The 13,693-nt window shown below is 38.1% G+C and overlaps 2 protein-coding genes across 4 annotated transcripts in view; one reads left to right on the top strand and one right to left on the bottom strand.

Annotated features, from left to right (window-relative positions):
- The window catches only part of gabra5 (gamma-aminobutyric acid type A receptor subunit alpha5), a gene marked incomplete at its 5' end in the record, with an annotated part of 45,356 nt that overhangs the window by 11,587 nt on the left and 20,076 nt on the right, over nucleotides 1-13,693 (bottom strand). Inside the window, one exon of the mRNA XM_079840549.1 lies at nucleotides 3,187-3,330. Within this exon, the coding sequence (XP_079696675.1) occupies nucleotides 3,187-3,330 (144 nt within the window). The remainder of the gene's footprint in view (nucleotides 1-3,186; nucleotides 3,331-13,693) is intronic.
- The window catches only part of gabrb3 (gamma-aminobutyric acid type A receptor subunit beta3), a gene marked incomplete at its 5' end in the record, with an annotated part of 94,656 nt that continues 81,574 nt past the window's right edge, over nucleotides 612-13,693 (top strand). For all 3 annotated transcript variants that reach the window (XM_079840547.1, XM_079840546.1, XM_079840545.1), the window contains one exon: nucleotides 612-1,198. In XM_079840547.1, the coding sequence (XP_079696673.1) occupies nucleotides 1,104-1,198 (95 nt within the window). The remainder of the gene's footprint in view (nucleotides 1,199-13,693) is intronic.

Raw genomic sequence — 13,693 nt, 5'->3', positions numbered from 1 at the left:
TAAACTCTTGGGGGGATAAGTGCAAACCAGCTGAGAGGTTTAAAAAGAAAATGAGAAAAAGAGAGAGAGGTAGTGAGACACAAGTCAAGGGAAGATAGAGACATAATAATATGAGACAAATCAAAACAATTGGGAGGTGATGCGATTATGGAATTTTCCAACAGTACTGCAGTATTCTTACAGAGTAAAGGGAAGCACTTTGACTTCCTGGTTGATGGTCTCATTAGCACCAAATAGTGGACAGTTACTGTAATATTATTTGACTTTGTTTGAATAAAAAAGTACAACATACAATAATAAATCACTTTAAAGGAATATAAACTGCATAAATCGCCAGAATGGAATGGATCAAATTGTTCAAATAAAAGTGGCATTTATGGTCTGTCACACTGTGCACTGGAACGTGGTGAGGTAAATCATTAACTGGAATAGAAAAGAGAATACAGAGTGAAAAAACATTATATATCCTGTTAACCAAGCGAAGATTGAATTTGAAGCTTTTTTTAAAAAAAATCCTTTTGAGCCACACAGTCTGATAAACTATAGAAAATCCACTGATGACTGCTGCTTTCTCCTGGCAAAATCGGATTTTTGTGTCCCACTAATCCCTTGTCACAATCTGCATCCTGCAGGCTTCTCTCTCTCTCTCTCTCTCTCTCTTTCTCTCTCTCTCACACACACACACACACACACTCGTCTGTCTCTCGCTCTTTCAATAGTTCCATCCATTCTTTCAGGCCAGGCCATCCGTGTTTAGGATATACTTTTGCTTTGCACGCAGAAAGAGAGTGAGGGAACAAAAGAAGGGCGAAAACAACATAACGAATGCGTAAAATCTAGTCAGGATCAGAGGGGAAAGATCAAGTGGATCAGATGAAGAGGACGACAAGCTGTTGAGCCTCGCAAGTCAAGAAAAAGTTTGAACATCGTGAGGGCCCTGGGGGCAAAGATGTCCTCGTCACGAGGGGCTCATCGCATCCCCTTCAGCTCGCTCGCCCCTTTATTTCAATGACAGGGAAGAAAGCACAATTGGCAGTGCCCCATTTCAGATATTCCACCTTGGATGTGCCCTGCGGGGTGGGAATCTTCTGAGAGCTGCAAACATGCGACTGTGGTGGATTTTACTGCTAAGTTTTTGGAGTGTTTATGGAGAACTCCCCTTCATAGCGGAGAACAACGCTGCCATGCTTGTCAACTGGTGAGTGGTCTGCTTTTCTACACTAAAAATAAATAAATACAAAAAATAACATAGCATTGAAAGTCGACAGGAACAGATGAGCATCTGAAGGGGTCAGCTTCTAAATCAATTTGAAACAGTTGGGAAGAGCAGGTGCTATTTTCTGGATGGAAGTTCTTATTAATAAAAGGTGACAGGTTATCTGGATGTCTTTACAGTGCGGGCCATGTGATTGAATGTTGACATTTCCACCGGAGATAATTTCACCCCTGTTTGGCAGACTCTAGAAAGTCTCTTTTTTTCCCTCCTTTGCTCTTTCTTTCTTTCTTTCTTCTCCACCGGGTTTTCTAAGTTGAGCTAATGACCCTGCGCTCATGATATGAAGTCCTGGTGGATCTATTTCTGACTTTGTAAAGAGGTTTGCACCTCAGATTAGCTGCAGTAATTACCAGCTGACCTTTGTCCTGCAAGTCAGCCAGGACAAAAATCAGAAGGGGGGAGGATCTCCCAGAAAGGAAGGCCGTGGCCTGGGAGCTTGTTTCTAAAAAAAGCTTCTGGCTACCTGATGACAGCTGGCGAACTTTGATGTGTAAATCAATCACAGTGAGATGGCTCAGCAGGGTTTAAAACATGACATGGTCAGCGCTGTTGATAGTGTCTTCCTAGCTCATGATCAAAGTACAATAATGTCTTATTGAATATGACTGGACGCCAGCTCAGCACGGTTATCCATATATGTACATCCATGAAGGCGGAACAAGGGGAAGCCCCCGACTCCTACCCCCATGCTTAATGATTACAAAGCTAGAGGCAGCAATGATATGAGTGTATTACCAGTCCTCTTTACATAACCGAATTAAGCAGATGCCGCCTAGGCCCCTTTCTCCCCCTCGTTCGGCTCCCACGTGTCTCTTGCCGGCTTGAGCCAATGGCGGCTGACCGACGTCACATGGTAAAAGCACAACTGATGGGGAGGCACGAGGATTAACCCTCCAGACCCAATGGCTCAGGATAAGTGTTGTTTTTTCCCCTCCCTCTCTCTCGCTCTTTCATCTTCATCTCTTCCTGTACTCTCTGCTGGTCCTAGAGACAGCTGGCCATGAGTGGGAGGTGTACTGAATCCTCATCACTCATTTGTCATCCAGCTTGATTTGAAAAAGCTATAATCACAGAAGGGCTATCACTTTATTTAAGAGAGACGACGTCACACAATGCAGAGGAATAAAACTGAAATGGTGTGATGCAACACGTCTTGTTCCTGGAAATAATGCATGAGATGCAACAGGTTACAAGATCAGATGAACTATGAAAAAAAATGACTTACTGGCAAAGGAGTAAATAAAATCTCAATGGGCAGCTCTATAAGGAACGGCAATGTAATTCATGGAATTCAAACTGTCTGTATATATATATATATATATATATATATATATATATATATACATATATATATACACACACACACATTTCAAACATATTAAAATATATTACACATTTAAAATATTTTATGTGTTATAACACATATACATGTGTAATAACACATTTATAATATATATAAAATCAATAATATTATCTAAAAATCTATAAATATACATATATATACATATATATAAATCTACACTGTAAAAAAAATCAGGTCTCCAATTGAAACTTTTCTAGTGACTGATCACATCTAATTTTTTTAGTTGGCCAAATTGAATGTCTGTGAATTAAATTGCATCACTAGAAAAGTTTCAATTGGAGACCTGATTTTTTTTTTTACAGTGTATAAATATACATTTAAAATATATTATATATTATAAGAAATAAAAAAAATACAATACAATACAAAATACAAAATACAGTTTCGTGGCATGTAATTATTTATGAGCATTATATTTTCTCAATTCAGGGAGTTACTACAAAAAGTTTTGGACCCTGGTCCCAACTGTGAATTCACAGATCTTTTACCAATTGACTAACTGACACTCATTATAATGAATGGGATTGGGTCAGACAAAGTGGTTTACCTCTACTTGTGCTAATATCTTCCGTACCAGCCGTGTGGCCAATCAAATGGTATTGGTTGAGACGTGACCCTTCCTCTGCCACTACCACAGATTTGCCAGGGCCTTTCGTCCACTTATACACAACTTCTGAGATAGGGTATGCATCTGGAAAAAACACACAGTAGTTTACACGTTATACCTGCCACAAAGTTAAATTATGCAGTCATAATGGTTGATTAACCAGACACAGCGAGTGGCTAGAAGATTAGTTCAAATTAAATGTAATCTGTTTAGTACCGTATTTAAACAAGGTTACATAAGTGTTACTCAATCTTGATTGTACAGTCATTGTCAGTTGATTGCATTGCGGTTTTCATGCAGACAAGTTTCATTTCTCAGATGAAGGAGGTACAGTGTCTACACCTGTCAATCATAGGGAAATATCTGCTTTCTTTATCAACAGGGAGCATGTTTGTCTGGCTCTGCCAAGTGTAAAGCTGGCAGTAATAAATTGAATCATCTGCACCTGTGTTGAATAATAGGATCAGACCATCAGGGTAAAAAAATAGATTTTTACAGACACCTACACCTCAGTTGAAGACAACAAGATGGAACACTTCAAGTGTTGAATATGTTAAAAAAAATATTGTTTGTCCTTTACAAAAAAGCTAGGGCCACTAAATCTAAAAACAGGCACTCCTCTTAATATACTGATCCACAAATAAACATTTTCAATTAGTATTTTAAAGTAATAGTATTTTAGTAGTAGCATATATATATATATATCAACGTAAGAACAGATTCAACACAATGTGATAAAAAATGTTCAGTAGATGATTGTTTCACATAAAATAGCTGCAGCTTTAAAGTGACTTTCTTATCACTCAATTTTTTCACTTTCGCCCCCTCCCTTCATCGTGACATTCAATCTTGAAGCAAAGCATTAATCCTGCCACTCTCATGCCGGATGTCTCCATCACAATTAAGATTGACTTCAACCATCTAGACTGAGGGATTATTCTGCCAACCATTTACACACACACACACACACACACACACACACACACACACACACACACACACACACACACACACACACACACACACACACACACACACACACACACACACACACACACACACACACACACACACACACACACACACACAAAGACCAACACGTACCCTTAAAAACACCCAACAAATTCTTCCTCTGACTATATCGATTTTGTCTAAATCATGACTAACACATTCTCAGTAAATCTACTTTTAGGAAGCACTCGAACACAGTTCAGGGTTTTTACCAAAAAAACTGCCATATTTCATTGGATGGTTGCAGAAAAAAAGATATTAGCATGTGAAAATAATAATAATAATGTAATGTTCAATGTAAGGCATTTTAGCCAAGTAGCTTCTGGGCCATCCTCATAGACACTTCTCAGAATAGACAGTCCACTTGAGGACAAGACCCCACATCACCTATTAAGACTCTGTAGGGAACCTGCAAAAATAAGATTTTAAAGTTAATACTGAGTAACTGGATAGAGAGCATATTAAGGTAACTATAGTGCAAAATACTGGCATGTCATGATTTTCTATTCTAAATAACTGCAATTTATATTTATATATATATATATATATATATATATATATATATATATATATATACACTCACCAAAAGGATTATTAGGAACACCTGTTCAATTTCTCATTAATGCAATTATCTTATCAACCAATCACATGGCAGTTGCTTCAATGCATTTAGGGCTGTGGTCCTGGTCAAGACAATCTCCTGAACTCCAAACTGAATGTCAGAATGGGAAAGAAAGGTGATTTAAGGAATTTTGAGCGTGGCATGGTTGTTGGTGCCAGACGGGCCGGTCTGAGTATTTCACAATCTGCTCAGTTACTGGGATTTTCACGCACAACCATTTCTAGGGTTTACAAAGAATTATGTGAAAAGGGAAAGAGAATGGGAGAATGGGCCGACTGATTCAAGCTGATAGAAGAGCATCTTTGACTGAAATAACCACTCGTTACAACCAAGGTATGCAGTAAAGCATTTGTGAAGCCACAACACGCACAACCTTGAGGCGGATGGGCTACAACAGCAGAAGACCCCACCGGGTACCACTCATCTCCACTACAAATAGGAAAAAGAGGCTAAAATTTGCACAAGCTCACCAAAATTGGACAGTTGAAGACTGGAAAAATGTTGCCTGGTCTGATGAGTCTCGATTTCTGTTGAGCCATTCAGATGGTAGAGTCAGAATTTGGCGTAAACAGAATGAGAACATGGCTCCATCATACCTTGTTACCACTGTGCAGGCTGGTGGTCTAATGGTGTGGGGGATGTTTTCTTGGCACACTTTAGGCCTCTAAGTGCCAATTGGGCATCGTTTAAATGCCACGGCCTACCTGAGCATTGTTTCTGACCATGTCCATCCCTTTATGACCACCATGTACCCATCCTCTGATGGCTACTTCCATCAGGATAATGCACCATGTCACAAAGCTTGAATCATTTCAAATTGGTTTCTTGAACATGACAATGAGTTCACTGTACTAAAATGACCCTCCCACAGTCACCAGATCTCTACCCAATAGAGCATCTTTGGGATGTGGTGGAACGGGAGCTTCGTGCCCTGGATGTGCATCCCACAAATCTCCATCAATCGCAAGATGCTATCCTATCAATATGGGCCAACATTTCTAAAGAATGCTTTCAGCACCTTGTTGAATCAATGCCACATAGAATTAAGGCAGTTCTGAAGGCGAAAGGGGGTCAAACACAGTATTAGTATGGTGTTCCTAATAATCCTTTAGGTGAGTGTATATTTATATCAAAAGTGGTCCATGGAAGGAACAGTGGTGTACCGGCGACAGGGTCATGGGCAGGCCAAGGCTCATTGATGCATGTGGGGAGCGAAGGCTTGCCCGCATGGTCAGATCAAACAGACGAGCTACTGTAGCTCAAATTGCTCAAGAAGTTAATGCTGGTTCTGATAGAAAGGTGTCAGAATACACAGTGCATCGCAGTTTGTTGTGTATGGGGCTGCATAGCCGCAGACTAGTCAGGGTACCCATGCTGACCACCGCCAAAACCGCCAGCAGTGGGCATGTGAGCATCAGAACTGGACCATGGAGCAATGGAAGAAGGTGGCCTGGTCTGATGAATCATGTTTTCTTTTATATCACGTGGATGGCCGGTTGCGCATGTGTCGCTTACATGGGGAACACATGGCACCAGGATGCACTATGGGAAAAAGGAAAGCCGGCGGAGGCAGTGTGGTGCTTTGGGCAATGTTCTGCAGGGAAACTTGGGTCCTGCCATCCATGAGGATGTTAATTTGACATGTACCACCTACCTAATTATTGTTGCAGGCCATGTACACCCTTTCATGGAAACAGTATTCCATGGTGGCTGTGCCTTATTTCAGAAGGATAATGCGCCCTGCCACAAAGCAACAATGGTTGAGGAATGGTTTGAGGAGCCCAACAATGAGTTTGAGGTGTTGACTTGACCTCCAAATTCCCCAGATCTCAATCCAATCGAGCATCTGTGTGATGTGCTGAACAAACAAGTCCGATCCATGGAGGCCCCACCTCAACTTACAGGACTTAAAGGATCCGCTGCTAACATCTTGGTGCCAGATACCACACCACACCTTCAAAGGTCTAGTAGAGTCCATGCCTTGACGGGTCAGGGCTGTTTCAGCAGCAAAAGCAGGACCAACCCAATATTAGGATATTAGAATATTAGGTCATAATGTTATGCCTGATCGGTGTATATATATACATACAAAAAGATCACTGCATTCCATTGCAAGGACCAGTGTTTTTATAGAAAGGTATCAATCTCTGTAAATTCCTCGTTGCTAAACTATCTTTTTTTTGTATGTTGCTATAGTGCTACTTCCTCTACAAGCTATTTCAATATTTTCATATTTTCAGTGTCATCATGCTTGTATTCTGTTATCTCCCTTTCCCTTTATCTCCATTACTGCTGCCGTCATTATTATGCATTTATGGTATAAATCTTTACAAACTATGTGTGAAATGTTAGACTTTATGAGAAACTGGAGACTTTTTTAAGGGTTAGATATCAACAATGTCAGTTCTCCTATATGGTGTTTGAAGCGCGGTGCAGGTTCAGGTGGTGAGATGAAGCTAATGAGTGTGAAGACAGTATTGGTACTAATCATGGGTGGTGATTGTAAGTGGATTTAATTGGATTGAATTTAGTGGACATCAGCTGGTCCTGCATACACTGTAAGAAAAATACACCATATCTACTCAATAAAAATGAGGCAACAGATTACAAGCAATATTATTAATTAAATTTCACAAGGTTTGGTATTGAGTAAATATTAATTAAATGAGACCCTTAATAGTTATACATTTAATATTAGTAGATTTGAATAGAAAACGGTACACAATTAATTATAACCTAAACAAAAATATTGAGTTGATTTGAAAAAGATAAACTCCCTAATGTGTAAATAGTACTAATAAAAATTAATGCACATTGGTGCACATTGTTTTGAGAAAATATTTCTCATAGTCACACACAGACATCAAGATTTTGCATATGATTCACAACAACGGTGACAATCAAGCATGAGTTTTGTACTTTGAAGCTACCCATCATGCATTGCAGCATTAAGTTTTTTTTGTTATGATTGTCACCGTTGTTGTGAATCATATGCAAAATCTTGATCTCTGTGTGACTATGTAAAATAGTTTCTCAAAACAATGTGCACATGCTGTTTTATCATCTTTCAGGATAAGTGATTATTTTATTGCTATTAGTCCCGATACAGTGGATTCACAAGGTTATTGTATATAAACAAATTATTGTTTGCCAAACAAGAACATAAAACTCAAAAGCACTCAGATTATAGACTTCTGATGATTTAGTCATCAACAAGGCGCTGACAACACCTGAAGTCACTTTATCTTTGCTTTCTCAGCCATAACTATTGTGTTTCAAACACACACAGTTACAGCAGCCAAAGAAAAGCTAACTCAAGTACAGGGACCAAGAGCCCAACTAAAGCAAACGCTTCCCACCACAATGGTGACTTCAAATTAACCATAAACATCAACATCTAAAGCTCTGTTAATTCTCAGTAAGAGCTTCTGTAGACGCCTGACAGAAATAGTCAAAGTGTGTCTTATGTCTGTGATTAAGGGCAGCTCCAGTGTCTCAGTGGGAAACACTGTCTCCTCACAGCAAGAAGATCCTGGATTGAATCCCACGATTCTCTCACGATCCAAAGATGTGTGAATTACAGATGATAAGTTGTCTAAAGTGTCTAAAGGTGTGAGCTAAGTTTCTTTTATTTCATGATTTCTGGACAAACACACACTGTCTGTGAGTTGCTTTGCAATTACAAATGGAAAATATGTCCATAATTTGAACTAGTTTTTAACCTTGAGGTTCCATGAGCGTCTATATCGGACGTGCAGAACACATCAAAAACAGACGTCATAAAAACTTTCATTCTGGCTCCTCAGTGGACGTCTTTTCAACGTACGCCTTTGCTCAGTGGGTACATGCGTTCTTCTTACTAGCCCAGTGATAACAAAATAAGTTTTCTTACCTAAGTCAACCAGTTAAATTTAGCAAGATGAGCAATGTAGAAGAAAACGAACATTCACTGTCTGTAGCCTAACGTTACTCTCTTGAAATGTCTGATAGGCCAGCTGACTTTAAAAAAAAAAAAAGGCGCACTTTCACAGGAAGTGCTTTTCAATTTAAATTTGCCCGATTACATTAATTTGAATTCACTCAATATTCTCTCCATTTGGGATTAGGTAAATATAATGCTTAAGTTTTATTTAACTACAATGGGTAGATTTTATTCCAACCATTTTTATTTGAAATTTAATTAAATATTTGCCTCAAAATCATAAACACTATTATATTGAATACATTTTAACCAAAAACATTAATTCAAATCTACATGACCACAGAATCATTTCTTACAGTGTAAGCTCTAAACTTGTTTAAGGTTGGAAACTATAAACTTTGTCAAGTCCAATACTATGGATTGAATTTAGAATTAATGGTGGTAATGATAAAAATCATGGTAGAATGACAGATATAATGGACAACGTGGATAAGGAAAATATGTATTTAGTGTGTTTATATTATACCCAGAGCACTTTGGGAGGTATTATACTTACTTTTTTGACATACTGGATGTGTCCGAAATCGCATACTCTTTTGAGTAGGTACTTATTTTGAATGAATTACTTAGTAATTACTTCACGGCTGCGAAAAAAGTATGTTCTATATAGTATGAATGTAATCTGGACGTACTACATTCGCCATGTTGTCATTACACTGTGACCTACCAGCGTCAGTTACGTTGCTTCACTGCCATTCACAAATCCTCTCCAATGCCTTCATGGGATAGTAAAGTGTCCATCATATGCACACTTCAGAATCTCGCCAGAAGAAGTAGGTCATCTGGGTACTATTTGTCTACTCTTTTATGAGTACTGTGAATACATACTTATTTTGACACGTTTTTCACCTACTATATAGTGGGGACATACAGTGGGTCTCATTCGCTAAGCATGCATACTCACAATTATGTGCGTGAAATCTGAATTCACAAGCAAATCTTGATTCACCAAAACCTTTGTACTATAAATTGTAAATGTACAACAGAAATATGGGAACAACTGAAACCATACGTATATGCAAAAAGCACTTTCTCTGTGCGGTGTATTTAATCTTAACATAATTATATTAATTACATTATATTATATTACAATAAATAATACAATTTAATTTAATCTTAAATATATTGCATCATATACAGTGAAAGAGTAAGAAAAGCTGCCTTGGCTTCAGCAGCAAGGTTTCTCTAAATAATGCAGATTTATGCGTATGTCCAGGTGGTTTATGAGAGGTCTGTAATACGGGTTTTTAATAAAAAGGTGCTTATCGTGTTTGAACTGGTTTTGAGAATGAAACCCTTGGCATTGCTCGAGGATCTGGCGAGAGCGATGAAAGGCTGTAAAGGAAAGGGTGTGTGGAAAGCCCTCATATGGAGATGGTTTGGGCATGTTTTATGCAAATGACTAACCTTGTGTATTCGGCCACCCATTTAGGATACTCCAAATTCACTTTAGAATCAAGAATTAATTAATGTTTGTACGCGCGTGTAGTAAATTAATGAGATTTTTCGTGAGAAGTTCACAAAATAGTCAAGAGACACAGTGTTTAATGAAGCAAAGGAAGTGACATGGTCTAGCAAACGTAGGACAAAATATTTCTCATAGGTCAAGGGTTGAGACAAATGTAGCTCTTCATTAAGACAGGGTCACCACAGCCTACAGAGTGAATAGCCTGAAGAATCACCTTCTTACTCACACATGACTGAAACACTTTCCAGTTAAATTAAATTGTTCAGTGAAATTGGCTTGGCTGAATGCATGCGTGCTTATTCAGGTTTAGCTACTTAATAGGGGGGACATTTTGGGGGATTTCACTATACAAATATGATGAGATGTCCTCATTAATACAGTAAAACCAGCATATGTGTGTGTGGTTTTATCTGTATTTGTGGTAAAGAATGTTGTTTTTTTTGTAGCTTATTTTAATCTAAATACTAAATGAGTCATATATCAAATGTCGGGGTTTTCATTTTGTTTGTGTGCATCTCATGTACAATCTACTCTTGCTTTTAATGTCAAATTCAAGGCCTTTCAGCATTGAAAATCAATGACAATGTGAAGTAACTGAATTAGTCTCTTTCTATACTAATACGAAGTAGCACTCCTAAAATGTGACAATCTGCAAAAATTAAATGGATAAATTAATAAAAATTCAGTTAAATTAAAATAATGATGATAGTCTTTCGCTTCTCTAAAATTGAGTACATTCGGGAAATACAATCAACAAGGATATCTTCCAACAGTGGCATTTCATTAACATTGATAATTCCATATAGAAAGACTTTTTACCCCCAGAATAGCATGTGTAATATAAACTCCATTTATGCAAAGAAATAACATAAAAATAACACTCTCTCCTTTCCTACAAACACCCACACCTTTCAACCTGTCCCTAAAGCCTGTCTTTCTTTACACTGAGATTATGAGCCTTTGCTGCCCTAAAGTGATACTCAATAAACATAAGATAGCATCATTTTTAGCCATTAGCTCAGCAAATGATGTTTGTGACTGTAAGGTTTGGTTGTTAAAATGCATGTATGTTTAGTGTCTAGTACTGCCTGTCCTTTAAATAGACCTATATTTCAAAAAGTTATTTTGTAGACCATCCTCCATTGCTGACCTATGCTTTAGCTTAGTTCTCTCCCAAAACTCTCTGGGAAGAGATATATTGGATTAATCTGAACAAAAAAAATGATTCACCATTGGGGACCTTTACAAGGTTGAATCCTCCCACAGTAATCTTTGGTCTACAGTATATAATCTTTTGAGGTGAAGCTGGCCTGCGTGGCACGAGAGCCCAAAGGCTGTATTGCAGCACTGGAAGCGCTTAATATACAGTATATTGGTACTACTAACGCCATCAAATAAACCTTAATGGACATGGCAGAAAGTAAATGTCAAAAAAGAGACACAGAATGAAGAATATGAGGTGAAAGAAAGAGAGTAAAATATCAGGAAATAGCAAATTACTTTTGTGGTTGTTGTTGCTGAATAATGGCTGTATAAATGACCGTTCATCTATAGCTGTACTGGTGTTTTCTCTCCAGTCTCTATATGTAAATTCAAACAATAATTTAAATTCAAAGCAATATTTAATCTCCACTTATTAATTTTTCAAGTAACCGTGTAAAAAGTGGGTCAATGTGCAGTCATTTACAGAGTTCAGAGCTCCTAGACACTCTCTTTCATCTCACCTAATAAAATCATTTCGACTCAAATCAATATTTCATGTCCGTCCATGCAATAAGTGGGATAATGTACAGTCAGCCGGTCTTTGCAACAAAATAAACCATCTCAGGGTGATACCAGACTCAACGTCAGGGGCTATTTTGTGATAATAACCCTCTGACTATATTAATCCAGAATTCATGCCTTTGTACAGGATTCACTCAAGGTGCTTACATGTAAAGGATAATATCCATAGCCCGAGATGTACATTGTGTCTGTGGAGATTAGCTACAAGAATGATTAGTGTCTGTGTCTCTTTGAAGAATATTCCTCAACAAAAGGCTACACATTAACATAACGCACACAATAGTTTCGCAACTCCGAACTGTTGTCGTTTATATGGGTTGCCTTTCTCAGGCATTTTGGTTGAGATGACAGTTAAAATCAGGCGTCTGTCACTGTTATCCAACCAGCCAAACAAAAGCTGCTAAGTGCAGACAGAATTTATATAACCCTTTACATAACACAGCACAATACTTCAAGTAAACACATTTGTTGTGCAATGTACAAGTTAAAGCACTAATTCTGTGCCGCCTGCATATCGAGTAACTCTCGTAGGGGAAATGGTGTTAAACTCTAAGTATGCAAGTACGTTCCTAAATCCTAATGAAGGCTAAATTTTCAATTACCACCTGACAATGAATAATTAATGCCACTTGAGACATTTGAGATAGCTCACAGGGTGTTTTATATCTAAGTAGAATGTAAAATTAAACAATCGCAATGACTAAATAATAAAGGTAATGATTTCTGTCATAATAGAATAGTTCATGTTTATTAACACTGTACTATTGATATATGAACGTTGTTCTCAACCTTCATTACATATTTATGTTGGGTATGGTAGTTGCTTCTATGATAAAAGAGATAATATATGATAAAATCAATGAGAGGAAACAAATAAAATCGAGTAAATGCTGTTGGAAATGCTATATGGAAGATCTGAAATGTCAGAACAAAACAAGAAAAAACTGAACTGACAATAAGAGATCTTTTGAACTACTAAGCCTTGTTAGAAAATATATTCTTGCTAGTATATATTCTATATATACTTGTCAGCCCATGAAAATACGTTTTTTTCAGTGCACAAAAGTTTTGGTAACACTTTACTTAAAGGTGCGATGTGTAATATTTAGGAGGATCTATTGCCAGAATTTCAATATAATATACATAACTACTATATTTTCAGTGGTGTATAAAGACCGTACATAATGAAACGTTAGAATGAGCCATTTCTATCTACACACACCGCGGGTCCCCTTAGAGTGAAGTCGCCATTTTGCGCCGCCATGTTTCTACAGTAGCCCTAAACGGACAAACAGCTCTACAGAGCGCTAGATACTCTCTGCTGTGTCAGACGACGGCATTTTTGTCCTGTGTCGGCCACTGTAGCTTCTCTATGTGCTTCGAAAGGGAGAGGTGAGCGGTGGGCGGTTGCAATTCGCAACCTCACTGTTAGATGACGCTAACATTTACACAGTGCACCTTCAAAGCATAGACTGAAAAAAAAAATGGACGTAGTGTCCGTGACGTCCCCCATAGGATTCTGAAGTGGTTTGAAGCGTAAAGTTAGCCGTTGCCATCTTGGCAGTGGTCACCACGCATC

The sequence above is a fragment of the Gobio gobio genome (assembly GCF_949357685.1).
Source record: "Gobio gobio genome assembly, chromosome: 17".
Lineage (NCBI taxonomy): Eukaryota > Metazoa > Chordata > Actinopteri > Cypriniformes > Gobionidae > Gobio > Gobio gobio.
The sequence above is the reverse complement of the archived record's forward strand: the minus strand, read 5'-3'. Positions and strand labels throughout refer to the sequence as shown.